This window comes from Eumetopias jubatus, unplaced genomic scaffold (genome assembly GCF_037043125.1).
Source record: "Eumetopias jubatus isolate StellerSeaLion01/CBP00866 unplaced genomic scaffold, mEumJub1_p1.0 scaffold_15, whole genome shotgun sequence".
Lineage (NCBI taxonomy): Eukaryota > Metazoa > Chordata > Mammalia > Carnivora > Otariidae > Eumetopias > Eumetopias jubatus.
In genome coordinates, this window is record NW_028274821.1 from 88,741,875 (window position 1) to 88,764,245 (window position 22,371).

The 22,371-nt window shown below is 55.2% G+C and overlaps 1 protein-coding gene across 1 annotated transcript in view; it reads left to right on the forward strand.

The window, feature by feature from the left end:
• PRRX2 (paired related homeobox 2) overlaps positions 1-21,308 on the forward strand; it is a 45,888-nt gene extending 24,580 nt beyond the window's left edge. The window contains exons 2-4 of the mRNA XM_028090458.2: positions 19,078-19,265; positions 19,879-20,057; positions 21,173-21,308. Coding sequence (XP_027946259.1) covers positions 19,078-19,265; positions 19,879-20,057; positions 21,173-21,308 — 503 coding nt within the window. The remainder of the gene's footprint in view (positions 1-19,077; positions 19,266-19,878; positions 20,058-21,172) is intronic.
• Positions 21,309-22,371: the final 1,063 nt, after the last annotated feature.

The following is a 22,371-nucleotide window of genomic DNA, read 5'->3' on the forward strand; positions in this document are numbered from 1 at the left end:
AGAGACACACACTACCACTCACTGCCCCACTCTAGCCCACTCTTTAATCTAGTATCCGGACAGTTTCTAAAGATCATAGCTTCCTTTCAAAAGCAAAACCCATCGTGTCGTACACCCTTGAATAATAATAATAATAAAAAAAAAAAAAGGAGGTTCCAAAACAGAGCGATTCCCAGAGCAAGAGTGGGCCTGGAGTGCACCCCTCCGGTGCAGGGTTTGATGACCGGAGCAATTCTGAAGGAGGAGCCGGCTTGAAACCTTGCCAAGAGAAAGAAGCCACCCAAATTGGGGAGTCCCCCGGAAGCCTCACCGCCTCCAGGTGCTTGGGTCGCAGGACCTCAGCTAAAGGATCTGGGGTGCAGCTGAGGAGAGGTCCTCTGGGGAGGGGGTGGGGGGGGAGACGCCCCAGGTAAGGACCTGAGTTGCCACCGACTTTGAGTGACCTTGGGTTCGGGGTGTGTGCTTTAGGAGTTGAGGAGGGGGCAAAACCCGGTGCGCATCTGCCTGGGGTGGGGCTGGAGTCCAACCGCCCCGTTGAAGGCCGGCTCTGTTGCCTTCCTCGCTGGGTGACGTGGGGCGAGTGACCGCTCCAGCCTCAGTGTCCCCGACTGTGGAACGGGCGGGCGATGGTGGCAGGGTTTTGTCTCCTAGGGCCGTCGTGCGCGGAGATGCGCCCTCGCCGTGCGCGCCGGGTCAGCGGGCAATGCCTGCCGCTAACTGGGGGGCGGGGGGGGGGGGTAGATTTCCGTGAACTCGGTTTCCCGGGATGGGAAAGGGCAGTCGTGGCTCCAAGCCGGGACCTAGCGGAGGCTGGGGGGCGGACGTGGGAGGGAGGTGTCGGAGCCGGAGGGCAGACGGGCGGCCGCAGGGGGAAGGGGAGGGCGGGCGCAGCGCCCTGGCCCCGGCGCGCCCCGGGCCCACCCCTCCGCGCCCACCCCTCCCGCGCGGGCGGCCGCCTCGCACTCCCACTGAGCAGCTTGGCGGCGGCGGGCGCGGGCCGCGCGGGGCTGGGCGCGCCGATCTATTAACGTCTGTGTGTCTGGGCCGCGGGTCTGCGGCGAGGCAGGCGCCAGGGGCTCGCCTGGAACCAGATGTGCCGCGGCGCCGCTCTGGCCGCCACCGGCGCGGCGCGCTCGCACGCACGGGCTGGCGCGCACATGGCCGGGCGGGGCGGGCGGCGGCTGGCGCGCCGGGCCGGGCACCCCCTGGCTTTCGGGGCGACCCGCGACCCGCGTGTGCGCACAGACGACCCCAGGCCCCAGCCGCCAGCCGAGCCTCGACGCGCCCCGCCGGGCGGGGAAAGCGACCCCCGGGACGCTGGGCTTCCCCGGGTGGGGTCCGCCCAGCCCGCTGCTGGCCTGATCCCCAGGAGGGAAGGATGGCCTCTTGGAAAGCCTAGCCCCAACCCCCCTCCCCCCCCAAGGACCGGGGACTCTTCCCGCCCTCACCCCCAAGTTTGTTTTCTTAAGTTTGTGTGTAAGATTTTTTAAAGTTCTGAGTCAGAGCTTCCCCTAAGATGAGGCGTTTGGGCCATACTGAGAAATGCCAGAGTGGGGGGAGGGGAGCAGGAAATGGGGCGAAGGAAATGTAGGGGTTGGGGCCTTTTAAACGCACGGATTCGCAAGGGGGTTTTTTCACCCACTGGGGTAAATACAAGGATTTCATTGAGGCCTGTCCCAGCTTGGCACCAAATCCGCATCAACCGCAGGATGGTCTTCTGCCCCGGCTGTGGGTCAGTCCCTTGCCCACCCCTCTCCGGGGCAGCTTGGGGTGCCCTGCTCTTCCGGACCACCTCCTTCCCTCCCTGGGCCCCCTCTGGGGTCCTGTGGTGAGCAAGGGAGCTGGGGCCTGAGCTCTCAGGTCTCCCCACTCGGCTCCCAGGAGTGCTCCGTCAGCGACCACTCCCAGCAGGGGGGGTTAGGAAGACGGGGGTGGGGGTGGGGGTGGGGGTGGGAAGGGGGCACTTTGGTTCCCCTAGATGGAGGCGGCATTGAGATCAGAGAGGAAGCGCAGGGCAGGTAGTGCTGTCAGTCTGAGCCAGCCCAGTCTGGCTGCAGAGGAGGCGGCCTCACCCAGGGCCTTGGGGTTTGGGGTGGTCCCCTTGGATTGCAGTCCTTCCCGGACTTGTGGGAAGAGTGTTTCATAGAAAACTTTTGAAGATATGTGGAAAGAGTGGATGTTCCTGGCCTTGCAGCCTTCCTTGTTCTGCAAGTGGGGAGCTGGGATGCTGAGTGGGGGAAGGGAGTGTCAGCCCCATGCACATCAATACTGAAAGGCGAATCCCCTTTAGGTGCCTGTGGGGTGGGGACTCCCGCACCATCTCCAGGGGCTCTGGGTGGCGTGGAGGGGGTGAGAGCTAGAGGGCCAAAGCTCTGGCCATTGGCCGGTGCTGCAGTGGCTTCTCCCTTGTGCAACAGGACTGCGGTCCTGTTGGAACACATCACATCGCTCATAAGGAAACCGAGGCCCAGAGAGGAGCAGTAATAAGCTCAAGGTCACAGAGCTGCAAAGTGGAGGAGGTGGGAGTCCCAACCAAGCTGTCGGACTCTGGAGGTCAAACTTTGGGCTCGGGATCAAATCTCCTTTGCATTTGAAGGCTCAAGGAACAAGGTGATCCCCAACTTTTAGGAAGGGAGGATGCTGGACCCCTTTGCAGAGGGCCTCGGGATAGCCAGCTGCCTGCCCCTCCTGCCCCGTCCCGCTATCCCTCACCTTTCAGGGCAAGCGGATGTGGCTCCAGCCCCCCACTACCCACCTCCCCTATGAGAAGAATGACGCCTCTGTTCCTTTGACCTTGAGCGCCAGCAAAGCCAGGCTGAAGCCTTTCCCTTTGGGAGGGGGATTTCTCTGGATCATACTCTGGCCCCTAAATTTAGAGAAACATAAATACATTAGCTTCTACAGAGAGGAGGGTCAGGAAAGTGGGAAATCTTGTAATACTTTATCCCAATCTATAGTGCATAAAAGTCTTCACGTATCTGGGCGGGCACAGAATTGGGATTATCTCCCCTGGGACCCAAATTCCATTCATTCATTCATTCATGTATGCATGCATGCATTCAGCCATTCATATATTTTTGCTTTCAGTATTTATTGAGCACCTACTGTGTGCCAGGTGCTGAGACTAAAAAGACAAGGTCAGTCTCTGGGGTTCAGTCTCAAGGCTCCCTGCTGGATCCAACCCAGCTTCTCTGGAAGCATCCATGAAGGATCTAGGAAAGACTCCTGGGGCAGCTTCAGGGCAGCCTCCGTTGTGTGTGTGTGTGTGTGTGCGCGCGCGCGCCCAATGGCTCTGCAGAAAAGGTGTCTTACAGCTGTTGTTTGGCAGTGAGACTTCAGTGTGCCAGGCACATGGTTGCCCATGATCCTCTCAGTAGCCAAAGTCTCCACTCCACAGATACAAACATGAGGTTCAGAGAGGTTGAGTACCTTGTCAAAAGGTTGCACAGCCAATATATGGCAAGTCTGGGACTCAAACCTAGACCCATCTGACTCCAGATAAATACACTAATGGCTAATGTGATTTAGCACTTAACCAGATCCCAGGCACTGTTTTAAGAATTTTGTATACATTAACTCACTTAATCCTCGTCCTAGCTCTATGGGGGATATAATATTTTCTCCATTTGCTAGATGGGAAAACTGAAGCACAGAAAGGTTGTAACTTATTCGGGTCACACAGCAGTGAAGCTGGGATTTGAACCCAGGCAGGCTGATTCCAGAGTCCAGCTCTTAACCATTGTGCTGGGTGAATCAGCCTTTATACTTGTGTGGGGAACCTGTTCTGGCTAACTCAGTGGCAAGAAAGAGCCGGAAGGTCCTGGCAGAGAGGAAGATGCAGCTGTGAGAACTTCCCTTGATGTAGGCGGGGTTTGGAAATCCAGTGGAAGGACAAAGAAACGAGCCATTTGCACATCATTTGCAATAGAGAAAAATTGTAAAGAATCTAAATGTCCCACAAGAGGGAAATGACGAGTTAAGCAGTTTTGGTATCCCCACTAGGTGAAATGAGGCAACCACAGCAGATCCTGTCAAAGAGCGTGGAGATTATGTGAGTATTAAGCAACACGTGAGGGTGGAGATTACATGAATATCTAGCAACACGTGCTCAGCCCTGGGCTGTGCCACTCCCAGCAAAGGGCACTTTACCTGCCTTATCTCACTGAATCTGCTCCATAAAATCGTGAGGTAGAGGGCGCCTGGGTGGCTCAGTCGGTGAAGCATCTGTCTTTGGCTCAGGTCATGATCCCACATCAGGCTTCCTGCTCCGTGGGGACCCTGCTATCTCTGTATCAAATAAAATAAATAAAATCTTTTAAAAAAATTGTGAGGTCGTAATAGTCACCGACATTAATAGCGAAATGACTCGAGTGCTTCCTAGGCACCAGGTATTGTCTAAGCACTTTAGGTACTGCTGTCCCCATTTACAGTGAGGAAACCAGACTCAGAGAGGTGAAGCCACTTGTCCACAGAGCTCACGTAGCTGGTGTGACATGAAGCCAGAACTTGAATGCAGCTATTTCCAGAAAGCAGGTATGGTCTAAAGGGCTGTCCACCGCATAACTAGAGGGGGCACCAGCTACACTATAATCTGTGGGGATGGTGGCCTTGGAGTTGTGCAGTGCACAACCTGTGCAACCATATATGCTGTCCCTGGGTATGTCTGATCTTAATCCTGGCCTTTTCGTCAATATCCCATCCAAAAAAGGAAATAATATTCATGCACACTGTAAGTGGACTCATGTGCAAGCTGGATACATGTGGACGTGGGCCAAAAAGTCCACAAAAATTAAGCAGATATGTCAACATGGTGGGATTTAGGGATGATTTTTCTCCTCTCAAATATCCTTCAATGCTGGTCTTTGTTGTGGCTGTTTCCTCTCCATTAAAAAAAGAAGAAAAATTGGAATTCTAGAGCAGCTCCATCCAATACAACTTTCTGTAATAGTGAAATAGTGAAAATGTTCCCTATCTGTGCTGCGCAGTGCGGGAGCCACTAGCCACGTGTGGCTATTAAACCCTTGAAGTGTGGCTAGGGGGACTGAGGACTGTCATTCGCATCAGTGCAAATTTAGACGGCTGCAGGGAGCAGCTACCCCATGGGACAGTGCAGAGCTAGAGCGTGAATCGGCATTTTTCATGTTGAACTGGGTCCTTCCCAGTTTGCTGTCCTGAAGCCCACGGTTGCTAAACTGTAGGGTGAGAGAAAGTGGGCTGCAGATTCCCAGCTGGACTGGAGTCTGCTGGATTGGAATCCCGTAGGATGAGATGGGAATGTCCTTTGTTTTTTGTTTTGTTTTGTTTTTTAAGATTTTATTTATTTATTTGAGAGAGAGAGAGCGTGAATGGGGCAGGGCAGAGGGAGAAGGACAAGCAGTCTGCCCGCTGAGCAGGGAACCTGACTCAGGGCTGGTCAGTAGACGACCTGAGCCGAAGGCAGACATTTAACCGAGGGAGCCTCCCCGGCGCCGCCCCCCCCCCCCCCGGAATGTTCATTTTTAACAAGTTTCCCGGAAGTTCTGAAGCAGACTGTCAGTGGACACCCCTGTGAGAAATTAAGAAGATCTGGTGTCAACCCCTCCACCGGGCACCCCAGGGGTGGTGAGAGGGGCCAGCAGGTTCCCAGAGTCATGCGTGAAGGCATTGGAAAACCTGCCTTCAAGTGTTAGCAGTCCTTCTGGAGAAGAGTCCCCAGACAACTGGAGGGACTCACAGGGCGTTGGATTATGGCTCACCATAGCAGAGGGCTTTCTAGGGTGTGACCAGGAACACGCTAGGGGTGTTGCAGATGGCTCTGTGCCCAGGTTCTGAGTTTGCCTGCTGCTGGGGAGGCTGGTGGATGCTGGGATGCAAACAGGCACCAGCCTGCTGACACACAGCAGGGGATCGTCAGCCTTGAGGGCACCAGGGCCAATGAGGTGAGCGGGTGGGCAGAGGGATCAGATTTGTTCAAGTAGCAGAGAGGTCAACGGAACCGCAGAAATCTGGAGCGGCGGTGGGCCTTGCGAGGCCCCTGGGGCTTGACGATGGGAGAGAAGAACTACACTAGGCCCTTACCAGCAACTTCACCCTGGTCTAGAAATGGTTAACCAGGGCAGCTTTCCTCCAGAGAGCAAGGGTGGCTTTGGGGACAGACAGCCTGGGCATAAATCGCTGCCTCCTCGCAGCCTGGCTGTGTGACCTGGGTCAGTTCCCTCACCTCACTGTCCCCCACTGAGAACAGGGCTTAACGACAGCGCCTGCCCCATTTCCGAAGGCTGGACTTTCTAACCCAGTGCCAGGCACGTAATAAAGTTGAGTAAATGGAAGCCAAACAGAAAAAGAAAAGGGTGGGGAAGGAGTCCTCTGTCCTCACCCATAGGCCCAGCTGTGGTGAGGAGAGAGGCAGGAACACTCGACTGCCCTGGGAGCTCCTTGGAGCCAAGCCTCAAACACATTTTCCAGCGTGCCTGGAACTCACAAACGGGTCATGAAAGCCCTCCAGCGATGCTTTAAAGGTCAGCCTCTCAGGGAGCGCAGCGTGGTTCCAGGACCAGGGTTCCGCGAGCTCCCGCCAGCCGGCCCCGGAGGAGGGGGCCCACGGGCCTGGCCTTGGTCTTGGCTGTTCGCTTTTGGGGGGGAGAGGGCTGCTGGGGACCCCCAGATGGAACAGGAGGCAGAGGGACAGGTTCTTCTGGGGACAAAGAAACTTGCCTCTCCGCGAAGCTGACTTTACAGGGTAGGGTCTGTGGTCTGTGGATTCAGAGAGTCTGTGAGTCACCCAAAGTGCCATGGGCGATTGTGTGTGCACCTGTGTTCTTCTGGGGGAAGGGCCCGTAGAATTCCTCAGATTCCTCAAGGGGTTCACCAGCGCAAGAGGGGAAGGACCAGTGAGCCTCCATTTGGGAAGAAGACTAGTGGGGAGAACAGTTGTCTGTGTAAAGTCCCACTGTGTCTAGCACCTTCTCAGGAAAGCCCTGGACTGTTCCGTCCTCTCTGTGCCACCCTGATTGGGAGGAATAGCCCCCTTGTTGCCCCCACTGCACAGATGGTGAAACTGAGGGCCCAAGAGGGAGGGGGAGGGGGAGTTCTCCTCATTTTCAGATGCGGGGTGGGGGCCGGGGGGAAGGGAAGTGGTGGGAGGGCAGGGGGAGGCAGTCATCTGCTCTCTGGGTGGGCTGCTGGTTGCCTGTCCCCCACTGCCCCCCAAAATGCCCGATTGCTGGGTCAAGGGTCAGCTCCTAAGTCCCCCCCCAACACCCGCCACCCCAACCCAGGGACAGAGGGAGCAGGGAGGAGGCAAACGTGTATCCTCAGGTGTGGGACTGTAGTGGGCAGACCTTGGGATCCCACTGCCTTGCTGGGAGCCCTTGACCAGGTCAGTGCCACCCCTCCTTGCCTCAGTTTCCCCATCTGCAAAAATAAGGGGCTGTAAGGTCCCTTGAGGCCTGAGTCCTTGAGAAGACAAGAGTCACAGGCTTGAGCCTCAGAGCTTCGGTGGGTTGGCTTGAGAACCGGGAATCTCTCTCCCCGGCCACCAGCGCTCACCCTGACTCCCAGCGGGTGCTGGCTCCAGGCCTCGAGAGGCCCTCGGGCTCTTAGCTGGGAGGCAAAACCCCACACTGGCCCCTGGGCAGCAACGTCACCCTGGTCTGGAAATGGTTAAGGAGGGCAGCTTTCCTCCAAATACCAACCCCTTATTAAAATGTAAGTCTTACGATAAATTTGGCATTTGGCCACCAACCTTAGATTAAAACCAGACGGACAGACCCTAACCTCCTTCTCAGACCGAATTTTGAGCAGAGGGCTGCTCCTCTCTCTCCCGAATGGCTCCCCAACTCCCATCCCCCCCGGGGCCCCACTTCAGCCAGGTGCCCCCACTTTCTGGAGGTGGTTTTGGGGTCTGGGGCGTGGAGAAGGCTGGGCCGACCACAGATATGGCCAGAGGAGCCTTGGAAGTTTGAACTCGCGGACTCTTGGGCTGCTGAAGCCAGAGCGGTCAGGCCCTGGAACCCAGAAGCCTGGGGGGCACGAGGGGAGGCTCAGGAACCTTTGAGGTGGTCAGCCATAGCTGGCCTTGACCTCCTGGTCCTTTTCTGTGCCAGAAAGCCTGGTAGCTTTGTCTCTGCTCCCCCCTTGGGCCCAGTGACCCCATTCTTCAAAGGCCCCTGGGCCAGAGAGGTAGCTTTGGCCTCAGCTGTATCTGCCCCCTGGCTTCCCCGCGGGGACCTGCTGTGACAGCCCCCATGTGCAGACGTTCTGTCCCAGGAACCCACCTCCTGGCAGCTTTCTCACTGAAGGTTTCCCCAAAGACCAGGACCCAGAGCGGCTCTGGGGCTAAACCGCAGGGCTGAGCCATCATCTGGGCCTTAGCCAATTACGTCCCCCACTGTCACGCCCCTCCCGGGGCCCCCTTGCCCCAGGCCAGGGGGGCTCCTTTCTCTACCAATCCCAGTGGCTCTCTCTACCCCTCCACCTTTTCCTGCGAACTTTTTTTTATAGAACAGTTTATTGAGATATAATTCACGTACCATTTAAAGTGTGTAAAGTGTGCACTTCAGTGATTTTTAATATATTCATTTGTGCAACCATCACCACGATTTTAGAACATTTCTAGCAGCACCCCCGAAACCCCTGCACCCTTTAGTCATCCTCCTTCCCTCCCCGCCTCAACCCTACCCACCACCAGGCCTTAGCAGCCACTGACGTACTTTCTGTCTCCTTAACATTTTTCTTTTTCTTTCTTTCTTTCTTTCTTTCTTTCTTTCTTTCTTTCTTTCTTTCTTTCTTTCTTTCTTTCTTTCTTTCTTTCTTTCTTTCTTTCTTTCTTTCTTTCTTTCTTTCTTTCTTTCTTCCTTCCTTCCTTCCTTCCTTCCTTCCTTCCTTCCTTCCTTCCTTCCTTCCATCCTTCCTTCCTTCCTTTCAGATTTTATTTATTTATTTGACAGAGAGAGAGAGATCACAAGTAGGCAGAGCAGTAGGCAGAGGGAGAGGGAGAAGCAGGCTCCCCGCTGAGCAGGGAGCCCGATGCGGGGCTCGATCCCAGGACCCCGGGATCCTGACCTGAGCCGAAGGCAGACGCTTCACCGACTGAGCCACCCAGGCGCCCCTGGACATCTCTTAAAATTGGAATCATACATTATGCAGCCTTTCATGGATGGCACTGACATCTTTCACTTAGCATAATATTTTTAAGCATAAGGAATGTTTTTAAGGGTTCGTCCGTGTCGTAGCATAAATCAGCACTTAATTCCTTTTCACAGTCAAAAAACATTCCCTTGTGTGGACAGACTGTGGTTTGTTTACCCATTCATCGGCTGATGGATGGTTGTTTCCAAGTTTGGGCTATTATAAGTAACGTTCATTTGTATACAAGTTTTTGTGTGGAGATGTGTCTCACTTCTCTCGGGTTTATACCTACAGTTGGAATTGCTGGGTCAGATGGTAACTCTGTATTTACCATTTTGAAGACCTATCAGACTCTTTTCCGAAATGGCTGCACCGTCTTATATTCCCACCCGCGGTGCACGAGGGTTCCAATTTCTCCAACTTCTTGGCCACACTTGTTAATGCCTTTTGATGCTAGCCATCATACTGGGTGTGAAGTGGTGTCTCATTGCGGTTTTGATGTGCATTTCCCTGATGACTAATGATGAGCATCTTTCCATATGCTCGTTGGCCATTTATATAGCTTCTTTGGGAAAATGTCTATTCAGATCCTTCGATTTTTTTTTTTAAAGATTTTATTTATTTATTTGACAGAGAGAGGGAGACACAGCGAGAGAGGGAACACAAGCAGGGGGAGTGGGAGAGGGAGAAGCAGGCTCCCCGCGGAGCAGGGAGCCCGATGCGGGGCTCGATCCCAGGACCCCGGGATCATGACCTGAGCCGAAGGCAGACGCGTAACGACTGAGCCACCCAGGCGCCCCTGCTCATTTTTTTTAAAGATTTATTTTACTTATTTGAGAGAGAGCTAGCACGCACGAGCTCGGGGAGGGGCAGAGGGAGAGAATCTTGAGCAGACTCCACGCTGAGCGCAAAGCCCAACAAGGGGCTTGATCCCACGACCTTGAGATCATGACCTGAGCCGAAAACAAGAGTCAGACATTTAACTGACTGAGCCACCCAGGCGCCCTGATCCTTTGCTCATTTTTAATTAGATGACTTGTCTTTTTATTGTTGAGTTTAAGCGTTCTTAATATCTTCTAAATACAAGCCCCTTGCCAAACATACGATTTGTGAACCCTTTCCCCATTCTGTGTGTTGTCTTTTCACTTTCTTGATGGTGTTGACTAAAGTTTGAGTTTTGATGAAGTCCGATTCATCTTTCTTTAATTGCGTGTGCTGTGGGTGTCACATCTAAGTAACCATTGTCTGGCCTTTTGGAGGGGAAGGCATACTGGCTTTGGATATTGGGACTTCCCATTGCTTTCTGGGATGAGGCATTCCTTCATTTACACAATCATTCATTCAGAAATATTTTTAAACCAAACTTCTTGCCCGGTCCTGGGGCTATAGAGGTGACAAGGCAAACCCAGTCCCTGCCTTCCTAGCGCTGAGTTAAATGGAAGAGATACGCATGAAGTAGATAAACCAAAAGAGAAAAACTACTTCATTACAGACGTGTGCGGGAGCGGGAGGGCCCAAGAGCCTGTAACGAGGAGATCTGGCCTGGCCTGGGGGCTGGGAAAACCTCTTAGGGCAGGGAATTTAGGCTCAGACTAAAAACTGGGGAAACCTGAGTCAGGCAGAAATGGTGCAGTGCTCCAGGTAAGAGGGGACAGCTTGGGCAAAGGCCCTGCGGTGGGTAGGAGCTCATGCTGTCTGGTAAGGCGGATCCCACTGGTGCCCGGGCCCCTGCCCTGGGTTTTCTGAGGGGGTCCAGTCATCCTGTGGAAGTGTATGCAGCATGTCATGGTCTTTGTGCATGGAAGGGACAGGCTCCAGACGCCAGGGAGACCCAGATGCTTGGCAGCCGTGTCTCTAGGACTCTGCTGAGATTTCTAGGGGGTCTGTGGGAGGCTCCCCCAGTCTCCCCCGGACTCCAGGGTCAGCCCACGCCTGCTTAGGCTCCCTTGTGACCATTTTGGTCACTGGCCTGGGGGCAGGGACGGGAGTCTGGGCGTGAGAGTCCCAGGTTGTTCATTCATTCATTTACTCAACCCTCCAAAAATATTTGTGAAGTGTTTACCTTAAGCCAGGCCCTGTGATGGGTTCCAGAGGGACAAAAAACAGTAAGTTCCAGGCCCTGTTGGACAGATGACCCCACATTTACTCGACAGTGTGACACAACTACCAACAGGGGGTCTGCGGTGGCTGCCCCGAGGAGGTGGCGTTCTGCTGAGACATGAAAGTGAGTCAGGGAGGGAGAAAGGAGGGGTTGCGAGCCTGGGAACGATATACGCAAGGGTCCACGAGTGAGGGGTGGGTATGTCCAATGTAAGTACCAACCTCAAGGAGGCCGCAGACCCGGGACAGCACCCCTGCACCCTCCTGAGGGCCAGGCCCATCCAGTGGAGAGAGCCAGAAAGGCCCTCTAGAGAAAGGCTCCATCCTTCTGTTGTGTTCACCATGCCCAGGCCTGGGTGGGGGGCTGGGGCTACCTCTTCTCTCCATTTTCCTTGGTCACTGGCTACCAGGGATGCATCAAGAAAAGAAAGGGCCAGGGGAGTGCGCTTTCTTTGCTGTGTGACCCTGGGTAGGTCCTGGCCCCTTCTGGGCTTCCCTCTGTCTTCTCTCTAGGTCAGAGACAGGCCTGCCTGACCCTCTTGCGGCTGTTGGGGGCCTCCAGGGTGGTGATGCTAGGAAGTCTGCCTGTGTGATCCCCCCAGAGGACCTGAGCCCCTCCTTTGTGTCTTAGGCCTGGTCGCTCAGTGCCTGGGACCAGGGTCAGCTTGGCTGGACACGAAACCAGCTCTTGCGTTCCTTGCTTGGGATCCTGGCAGGAGTGGGGCTGGCCGCCTCAGGAAGGGCTCCAGGGACCATGCTTCTCCTTCCTCCTCCCTCCTGTCACTCTTTCCTTTCTTCCTTCTAATGCTGCTGGCCTGACTCAGTGTCATGCCTGACTGTGGCCCTGCCCCGGTAGGGCTCACTGGCTGGGCAGCCTGCAGGCTTTTCCCTCCTGCGTGCCTCTCCAGGCCCCAGCTTGTGTGCCCAGGAGCTCCGGCACGCACCCCACCCAGCTCCAGAAATACCTCTGCGGCCTTCATTCTCCTTCCTCCTGGTTGTACCATTCACCCTAAGCCCGTGGAGAGACCCTCAGAAATCCCCCTGCAGGAGGAACGGGGGGTGCAGACCCTCTTAGGGCTGGCTGCCCCACACCAAGGGGGCTAAGAGCCTGGGCTCTGTGCCCACCTGCAGGTTCAAAGCCCAGCTCCGGCCTTTCCTAGTCCTATGGCTTTGGCATGCTGCTTCACCCGGGGAGCCTCAGTTTCCTTATCTGTAAAATTGGGCTAAGAGCCCCCGTGTAGGGTTAATGAGGTAGTTCCTTGTTGTTCCCATTTTTCAGTGAGATTCCCGAGGCTGGGAGCTGTTCAGAGGTTTTCCCTCAGCCACTCCGCTGGCGAGCCGGGGGTGGGGCGGTGGGGAGGTTGGAGGGGTGGCTCTTGCCTCCTTAACCACTGGGCTGTCCGGCCTGTTCCTTCTCCCCGCTGAGGAGGTGAGAGATTACCCTCAGCGCCTCCTGGTGGCTCTCAGTGACAGCTCAGGGCAGTTTCCAGAATGCTCATCTGAGCCCGACAAGGGAGACCCAGGGGTCCTTCAAAGGAACCCTCATCTCTTCCAGGAGACCTGGGAGTGGGGGCTGAAGCCTTTGCAGTCCCCTCTGGGCCCTCCACCTCTACTTCCTTCCTCAGACTTTCCTGCCTGTAAATATTTCTGCAGCTTGGAGCTCCTTTGACCAAGGCCCGGTGTTAATTTGTTAAATCCACATCAAGGTCCTGGGGACCCACTGTTTATTTTTGTGAACGTGTTGGCAGAGATCACATCGGAGGGGGGAGAGGGGCTTATTTGGTCAGAATAAATGCTAATTAATAAAACTTATTTATTTGGGTTGGAGCTCGCCGCAGCCCTGGGGTCAGGCGCAAACTGACTATTTGAAGCAAAAACAAACAGAGAGTGTCTCTCAACAGCTTGAGAAAGGCAGAAACGAAGAGGCTGGGTTTATTTGTCTTAGGAAGAATTTGCAGTTAATTCCCTCCAGACTATTTAGACCCTTAAATTACACGGAATAAGAAAAACCATGGGTGCAGGGGAGAGGAGCCAGGAACACTTGATCATTTGGCTGAGAGCAGAGTTTTTAAACGTCTTTGGCCCGCAGTTGGCCAAATAAATGGTATGTGTGAAATAATTTAATGGCAGAAAACTGTGCACAAGTCATTTTTTTATATTGTAATGTAATCGGGGACGAAGTAATTTGGTTTTAAGGGAGACAGAGTGTGGCAGGCCTCCCCCCATCCGAATACATTTCTCTCCCACCCCGATCCAGCCCCTCTCGACTAAACCTAAGCAGCCCGTGTAAACGCGGCCGGGTTTGGGCTTCATTCTGAACCCTGGAGAAAAGCGGGACTTTTACTGAACAAAAGGAGATTTGGGGCACAGCCCGACTTGGAAAGAACGGGGCCCCAGTAATCGCTGGCTGGAGGCTTAGTGAGTTATTTATTTCTTTTCCAAATGTTTGAAAGTCCCTGCGTGGAGCCCCCTGCCCGGGGGACACACAGGCTCACCACCATCCATTTCTCAGGAGATGACTCAGGAGCTTCCGGTCACAAATATCCAGCACATCCACCGGGAAGCAGAGGTCGAGTCCCGGGTCACCTGCTGGATGCTGCTTGAGGTGTCCTCGGCCTCGGCTGCCTCTCAGCTTCTGCCCACAGTGGGGACCGTCTTTCTTTCTTTCTTTTTTATTTTAAGATTTTTTTTTTAATTTATTTGACAGAGAGAGACACAGCGAGAGAGGGAACACAAGCAGGGGGAGTGGGAGAGGGAGAAGCAGGCTTCCTGTGGAGCAGGGAGCCCGATGCGGGGCTCGATCCCAGGACCCCGGGACCACGACCCGAGCCGAAGGCAGATGCCTAAAGACTGAGCCACCCAGGCGCCCTGCGGGGGGACCGTCTTTCTACCGTGAGCCGGGGTGATGGGACCAAAGGGCTGGGGAGAAATACCCTTGACCTCGGGCACAAAACCGCTTGCACGGAAGCAACAAAGCTGAGGGTAGTGACCATTTATCGAGGAATTCCTCTGCTCTCGGCACCGAGTTAAACTCTACTCCTCATAGGAACTATGTGTGACTTTGAGCAAGCCATTGTCCCTCACAGCTCCCAGAGGTGAGGTCTTCCTTTGGAACAAAGAGGTGCCGAGGGACGTACTTCTGTCATTCCGCCCGCCCCCCCCCCCCAGGCCAGGATGGAGATCCAGGGGCATTTCCACACCAGTGAGGTGACATGAGGCTGTAAAGCTTCTAGAGCCAGGACTGAGATTGCGACAGACTTCTGGGTCCCCTTCCCTAGGAGGAAGGTGGATGAGGGAGGAGACCCCCGCAGCCTGGGCCTGCTGAACCTTCTGACAAACAGGAATTCCAACCCAGAGGGACAACCTCAGCCTCAGTTTCCCCCAGAGGCAGAGATTCAGTGCGTGGAAGCATGGGCAATGCTTGGCACCACGCGTGGGCTAAACCAGCTTTTGCTGAGCGTGCCGCATCAAAGCTGCCTTGATGGGACCCCAGAGAAAGTGGATCCCAGACACGGGAGGAGACCAGCTGGTGTTGGTGTGGGAGGCCTGGGGTTGCTGGGGGTCCTGGCGCTAAATGGCTTTGAGTGAGGGTTTCGGCTCTAAGTCACCACACAGTTTAACCAGCGAAAGAGCCGAGTTGTTTCTTCCGGCGCCCACTTGGCGGGGGCGAAAGCTGCAAAATGGTTTTCATTTAAACACCCTCCGTTTTGAATTGCTCAGAAACTTCTCGAAAAAAAGTCTCCTTTTTTGGCTGAAATGCCTCCTGCATTGGGTGTGTGCCCAAACAGCGTTGCCTAGAGGGGGATGGAAATCGTCTCTGGGACGGCTGGTGTTCCAGAAACTTCTGTCCTGCTTTGGGGCTATTGATCACCACCCGGTTTTCAGCTCGTGGGCCTTTGTTGTTTTGGTTTAGCTTTCCTCCCGCTCCAGGGGACAGGGACGCAGGGCAGAGAGACATTCACAGGCACCAGGCATTCTCATCCATCTTCGCCTTTTCTTGGAGGAGAGGGGTGAGGAGAGAAGGCTGGAGCCCAGCTAGGGGACGAGGCGGCTCCCTTAGGGCCACTCGCGTTCCCCACCACCCCCTGCCCCCACATGTGACTCCTGCATTTGCAACAGTCCTGAACGTTCAGCTAGGCCAGCGCCGTGAGCACTGTGAACGAGATAATTCTTTGGTGTGGGGGCCTGTCCTTGTCCTGAAGGGCGTTTATCAGTAGCCCCAGCCTCTACCCGTTCAACCCCCATAGTACCTCCCACCCCGAGTCCTGACCATCAGAAATGTTTCCGGACACTGTCAGATTGTCCCCTGGAGGCAGAATTGTCCTACCGATTGAACTACCAGTCCAAACTCAGCTGTAAGGTCATCTTTTCCCAGGGACCGCCCTGTGTCCTGCCTGACAGGACCCCCATCGGCTCCCACGATCATTATTTACCAGTCGCATGGAACGCTTCAGCCTCAAATCGAATCAGTTGGTTGCTCAAGAGTCAATAAACCCTGCTAACGTGGGAGCTTCTTTGAAAACAGGGATTGAGTGGTATTCATCACTGGGCCTGGAATGTTCTAGACGCTCAGCAGAGCAAATACCCAGCATTGTGCGAAGAATATTGGACGTGTTACGAGACTGTGTATCTGGGGAAGCAAAAATACAAGGTATGGACTCAGCTCCAAAAGGTTGACAAAATGTTCTGTTGTCCAAACTGGGCAAAACAGACCTCCCCATACATCGCCAGTGGGAAGCCTTATGGGGGAATCTGGCCACCTCTAGCATTTTTCTCACTGGCCCAGCAAAATCCCACTTCTAGGAATCTGTCCCAAATATGCACTGGCGAAAATAGAAAATCATGTTTGCATGTGGTTCTTCCTTGTGGCATTCTTTTAGTGGCAAAAGATTGGAAACGCGCCAGGTGTCCATCAATAGGGCTCTGGGAGAATAAACCACGGGGTAGTCCCCCAGCCAAGTGCTTGGGAGCTGCGGAAAGGAGTGTGAATGATTTCTAATGCACTGGATGGAGGGATCCCCGGGTTCTACTGCTAAGTGGGAAAAGGCGAGGCGTGGAGCAGTACGTGCTATTGCTACTTTTTGATAGAAGAGGGGGAGAAAATATTATATGTATTTTATTACATTTGCAAAAAGCAATGCTGGAAGGATAAAGCAAAAACGGCTTTAAAAAATAAGTTCTGGGCGCCTGGGTGGCTCAGTTGGTTAAGCATCTGCCTTCAGCTCAGGTCATGATCCCCGAGTCCTGGGATCGAGTCCCGAGTGGGGCTCCCTGCTCAGCCGGGAGTCTGCTTCTCCCTCTACCCCTTCCCCCTGCTTGCGATCTCTCTCTCTCTCTCTCTCTCAGATAAATAAATAAAATCTTAAAAAAAATAAAATAAAAAATAAGTTCCCCCAGGTGGAGTGAGGGAACACTAGAGAAAATAGAGTGTGGGGAACAATCCATATAAAGAGGGTTATGTTTGTTGTGCCAAGATGGAATGGTATCTGGAAAATTATCAATAGGCAAGTTGAAGCACCAGGGTGTTCAGCATGATCTCATGCTTGTAAATTTTTTTAAATGTACATTTGTAATCTTGCAAAGTGTGGGGAGTAGAGCTGGGGAGAGGGGAGTATTTTGTTTTGCTTCTGACCCTTTTCTGGTATTTGAATCTAGTACTGTGACAAGCAGTGACATTACTTGGTTATTAAAATATACATTTTTGGGCGCCTGGGTGGCTCAGTTGGTTAAGCGACTGCCTTCAGCTCAGGTCATGATCCTGGAGTCCTGGGATCGAGTCCCACATCGGGCTCCCTGCCCAGCAGGGAGTCTGCTTCTCCCTCTGACCCTCTTCCCTCTCATGCTCTCTATCTCCCATTCTCTCTCTCTCAAATAAATAAATAAAATCTTTAAAAAAAAAAAACTCTTAAAAAATATACATTTTTAATAAGATCAGATGCATAAGGAAGTGCTGAGCTTGATGGTGTTGCGTGGATGCGGGGTGAGTGCTGCAGGGGATCCCAGGTGGACTCAGGTGGTCACCAGGGCTCCCTGGAGGAGTGGGCAATGAACTGGGCCCTGAGGGACAAATAGTCAAGTCCAGTTCCGCCCCTCAATAAAATGGAAATGGGGCAATAGTGGCTGTGAACGTCCCTCAAGGGACAGGATGGGTCTAAAAGGTAATAGTTGCTGATGCCGTGCCTTCCCCAGGGTTATGCTGTGCGTCCTTACCTGAGCTGCCCATCCCGCATCAGAGGCCAGCATAGACCCTTGGTCAGCTCCTCTGCTGGGGTTCACTCCCTGATCATCCCCACCGCTTGTGCCTTGCCTCTAATCCCTCCCTCTGATCTGATTGGAAAATTCTTGTACATCCTTCAAAACCCACTTCGAGCACCACCTCCTCTGAGGAGCCTTCCCTGATCGTCTCCCCATGGCCCGCCGGAGCTGAGTATCCTCCTGCACCCTGGTGTAACCTTTGTCCCACAGCACTGGGCGTCTTACTCTGGGGCCTGCCTCCCTCAGTCTGCTCCGTCTCTCCCCCATACCCTGCACAGCCCCTGGCACACAGAAGACGCTCAGGGTGCAGAAAGGTACCCTTCTGCATTGTGGGGCCTTCTGGAAGTTTGCTTTCAGCAGCCGGCCAGGTGGGTTTGGTGAATAGGACCAGGACTCTGGTGCCAGCCTGATGGTTCAAATCCCTCCTCTACCACTTGAACTCGTGCCAGAGACCTTGGCCTCCCTGAACCCGCTTCCCTTGTCCCTCTGTAAGTTGGGGGTGATGAGGTTGGCCGCCATTGTCTATACAGGATTGCTGTGAGCAATGATCGTGGGTGCTAAAGAGCCTGCCCACCGTGCGCCCTTGAAACTGTGACTCCATGGGGCGCCTGGGTGGCTCAGTCGTTAAGCGTCTGCCTTCGGCTCGGGTCACGATCCCGGCGTCCTGGGATCGAGCCCCACATCGGGCTCCCTGCTCGGCGGGAAACCTGCTTCTCCCTCTCCCACTCCCCCTGCTTGTGTTCCCTCTCTCGCTGTGTCTCCCTCTGTCAAATAAATAAATAAAATCTTAAAAAAAGAAAGAAGAAAGAGAGAGAGAGAGAAAGAAAGAAAGAAGGAAGGAAGGAAGGAAGGAAGGAAGAAGGAAGGAAGGAAGGAAGAAAAAAGGAAGGAAGGAAGGAAAGAAGGGAGGAAAGAAGGAAGGAAGGAAGGAAGGAAGGAAGGAAGGAAGGAAGAAAGAAAGAAAGAAAGAAAGAAAGAAAGAAAGAAAGAAAGAAAGAAAGAAAGAGAAGGAAGGAAGGAAGGAAGGAAGAAAGAAAGAAAAGAAAAGAAGGAAGGAAGGAAGGAAGGAAGGAAGGAAGAAAGAAAGAAAGAAAGAAAGAAAGAAAGAAAGAAAGAAAGAAAGAGAAAGAAAGAAAGAGAAAGAAACTGTGACCCCTACTGTTCTTGGTTATGTGTCCTTATAGTTTCACGACAAATATCCACGGAGGGTTTACGGTGCCCCAACGCATAGGTCAGGTGCTGACTGTCTCCTGGGCCTCCCTGACCTGGTTAGTTGTCCCTTGTGGCAGGAGGAGTCTGTGCCCTGGCTCCAGGATAGGGGTCCGACTGCTTTTGGTCACTATTCTATTCCCCGTGGGCACTGCGCCTGCCACACAGCAGCTGCTCAGTTAATATGTGTGGAAGGGATGAAGGAGGGAGTGAATTCAAGGGATCTGCTCCTGCTCTCGGGGCTGGACCGTCCATCCGCAGAGGGGGGCGGCTCCAGGAGGGCGCGCCGTGCAAACTGCCAAGCTAATGCCTGAGTCATGACCCTCTGGGCCCTGGCACCTCCGCCCCGGGCGCAGGGCGGGCCCCGGCCGGCCGTCCACCTGCTGACCCTCGGCCCCTCCGCAGGCGAGTGTCCCAGCCCGGGGCGCGGCGGCGCGGCCAAGCGGAAGAAGAAGCAGCGGCGGAACCGCACCACGTTCAACAGCAGCCAGCTGCAGGCGCTGGAGCGCGTGTTCGAGCGCACGCACTACCCCGACGCCTTTGTGCGCGAGGAGCTGGCCCGGCGCGTCAACCTCAGCGAGGCGCGTGTGCAGGTGAGCGCTGCGCACCCCGGGGGGGCCCTCCCTCGGGGCCACGGAGCCGCGGAGGGCAGGCACTGAGGGGCAGGAGCGTCTGAGGCCCCGAGAACTGGGCTTCAAATCCAAGCCCCGCCACCTACCCGCTGGTGTGGCCTTGAGCAGGTTACTTAACCTCTCTGTGTTGAAGGTGCCTGCCTGGAAAGTGAGGACCACGCGGGTCTCTTGTATAGGGTTCTTAGGAGAATGAAAGTTCACCTATTTGTCCAGTGCTTAGAGCAGTGCCTGGCGGGGAAAGGTTTTGCTAAATAAAAGCCGTGTTCAAGTGTTAAGGTCTGCTCGTTGCCAGCTCTGAACCGAGAGCTCAGCACGCCCCTCTCCAGCCACAGCTTTGCAACAGCCACGTGGCCCGTGTTCGCGCCCCTCCGCGCGTTCACTCGGCCTTTCTCCGATGCACGCTTAGCCCGCGGCAGAAGCATCCCCGTTCTACAGATAAGGAAACCGAGGCCCAGAGAGGGGAACCTGCCAGTCCGCAGCTGGTGGCAGAGCGGGCACGCACTGCATCCCAAAGGACGTGGGTCCCCTTTGCCGCCTGCTGCTCCCCGTTCAACACGCCTCCCCCCGCCCCCAGGTCTGGTTTCAGAACCGCCGGGCCAAGTTCCGCCGAAACGAGAGGGCCATGCTGGCCAACCGCTCCGCCTCGCTGCTCAAGTCCTACAGCCAGGAGGCCGCCATCGAGCAGCCCGTGGCTCCCCGGCCCACCGCCCTGAGTCCCGATTATCTTTCCTGGACAGCCTCGTCCCCCTACAGGTGAGAGCAGGAACCCCTTCCGGTGGGGAGGGGGCGGGGCCTCTTAGGGCCCAGATGCCTCTGAGGATCCGCAGGGAGCTGTGATTGGTGCCCAGGCGCCCCTGAAGCCCGGGTTGGCCGAGTAGGGTGTGGGCCAGTGTGTGTGTGTGTGTGTGTGCTCACGAGTGTGTGCGTTTGAGTGTTGCACACGAGTGTTTCCACATCAGTATGTGCACGTGATCAGGAGTGTGCATGCATGTGCGTGTGTGTACGTGTGTGCATAACCGTGCGTGTGCACGTGTGTGCATGAATGTGTAGAGGCAAGATGAAGCCCGTCTGGAGGGGGCATGAAGAACCCTTGTCACCCTGAGGAAGCTGGAAACCAGGAGGAAGATTTCTGGGCTGGCAGGAGAGCCCCAGCGCCCTGCGCTGACCTCCCTGGCTCGGAGGGCTGAGGGAAGGGCCTCCCTAGCCCAGGGGGCCTGGCTGGGGCCCAGAGCCAAGTTCTGGGGCAGTTTTGCTCTGGTCAAAGCTGGAGAAAGGAGGCAGGGCAGGAAGGAAGAGGGAAGAAGTGCTAGGGAGTTATGTTTCTGTACCCACAACTCCAGGGGGTGCCACCTGACCCTTAGTCTGTGTGAGGCGTTCTGCTGGAGCCCTGGTCTTGTGCGAGGCGAGATCCAGCAGGTGGGCTTGTGGGGTCAGAGTCCTCATGATGCCCATGGTGGCCAGCTCTCCCGCCCTGTCCGTACGTGGAGCAGGAGAGCCACCCAGAGGCATCCTTCTGAACAGGTGTGTGTTCCCTCCACCTCCATCCCGCTGTGCGCCAGGCCCAGCACAGGTACTGGGGGTGAGCAGGACCCAGGCTCTGCTCTCGGGAGGCTCCTGGTCCAGGGAGGGATGCCCACAAACCCACAGAGGCTGCTCTGTGTCCCGGTGCCGTCTGTGAGTGTTTCTGACTTCTCCCCAAATCCTGCAGCCCCAGCTATGCCCAGCCCCTGGGGGGAGGGCTTCCCAGGAGAGTCAAGTGGGGAGGGGAGGCAGGAGGACCAGAGGCCAGGGTCCAGGGCAGGCAGCCGGAAGTGGTCAGCTTTGGGCAGCATGCCAGCCACAGCTACTGTGCCTTCTGTCGCCCCCAGCACGGTGCCGCCCTACAGCCCTGGAGGCTCGGGCCCTGCGACCTCGGGAGTCAACATGGCCAACAGTATCGCCAGCCTCCGTCTCAAGGCCAAGGAGTTCAGCCTGCACCACAGCCAGGTGCCCACGGTGAACTGACGGCCGGCCCCCCAGGACCCCACTGCCTCCCCGGTCTAACAACGGCAAAGATAGCAGACGTGAAAGTGACCTTCTCCTGTCCGCTGTCCCCAGGACAGGCTGGTTGGGCTCTCCTGGCCCCTCTCTCCAGTCCGGACTCCTGGGCCCAAGAGGCTGCTGAGATGCTGGGAGCCCCTTGTCTACAGCCGTGGGAGACTCTGGCCCATGACCTTTGGAGGGGTTGAGCCAGAGGCACAGGAGCCCACCAAGGACTGCATTTATTTTGTGTATTAAAACCGAAAAGCTTTTGTCTTTAAGAAATAAAAAAAAAAAAAAATTTAAGCCCCAAAAAGTTTGAGGGAGGGCGGGTAAGGGCAGCCAAGCAATTGAGTGGATGGCCTTCTGGGGCCCTGCTCTGGCCTGCAGCCGTGCCGGGGCCAGCTGCCCTCATGTGGGCGCCTTCTTGTGAATGAAGCCCTCCATCATCCGGCAGAGCCCCACAGGTGGGGAGTCGGGTAGGAGGACAGAGTCCTGCCCTGGACGCCACGGGCACCTAGGTGTTTGGGAGAAACCCCGCCATGTGACTCTGGGCAGGATCCCTTCCCTGTCTGGACAGGGAGTGTCCCCTCTGCCCTATGGTGGGGGGCAGGGTGGGTGACCAAGGATTCCTGGACTGGCCAGACTGTGTGTGTGTAGAGGGGTGGGCAGATGCTGGAATTAAATCCCTTATCTCTGGGCATGCAGAAGGTGTGGGACCCTCCTGGGCCTAGGCAAATGGCCCAGAACTGGGGGTGCAGAGTGGAGGTCCCACACGGGTCAAAGGACAGAGGAGTGGTCCTAACAGCCAAGGACACCAGAAGACTTTATCCAAGTCCACCCACCTTTTTGCAGATGATAACTGGGGGTGACAGAGGACACACATACCCCCAGCTAATGACATCACTTATAGGGAGTTTGGAGGAAACTGGGGTGAAGGGAGTGGTTGGAAGCCCACCCCTTCCACCTGGCCCCCTACGCAGCCCCTTCTGTGGGGCCCACCCTCCAGGGAAGTTCAGAGTCATTTCTGCTGATAGTGACCTCAACC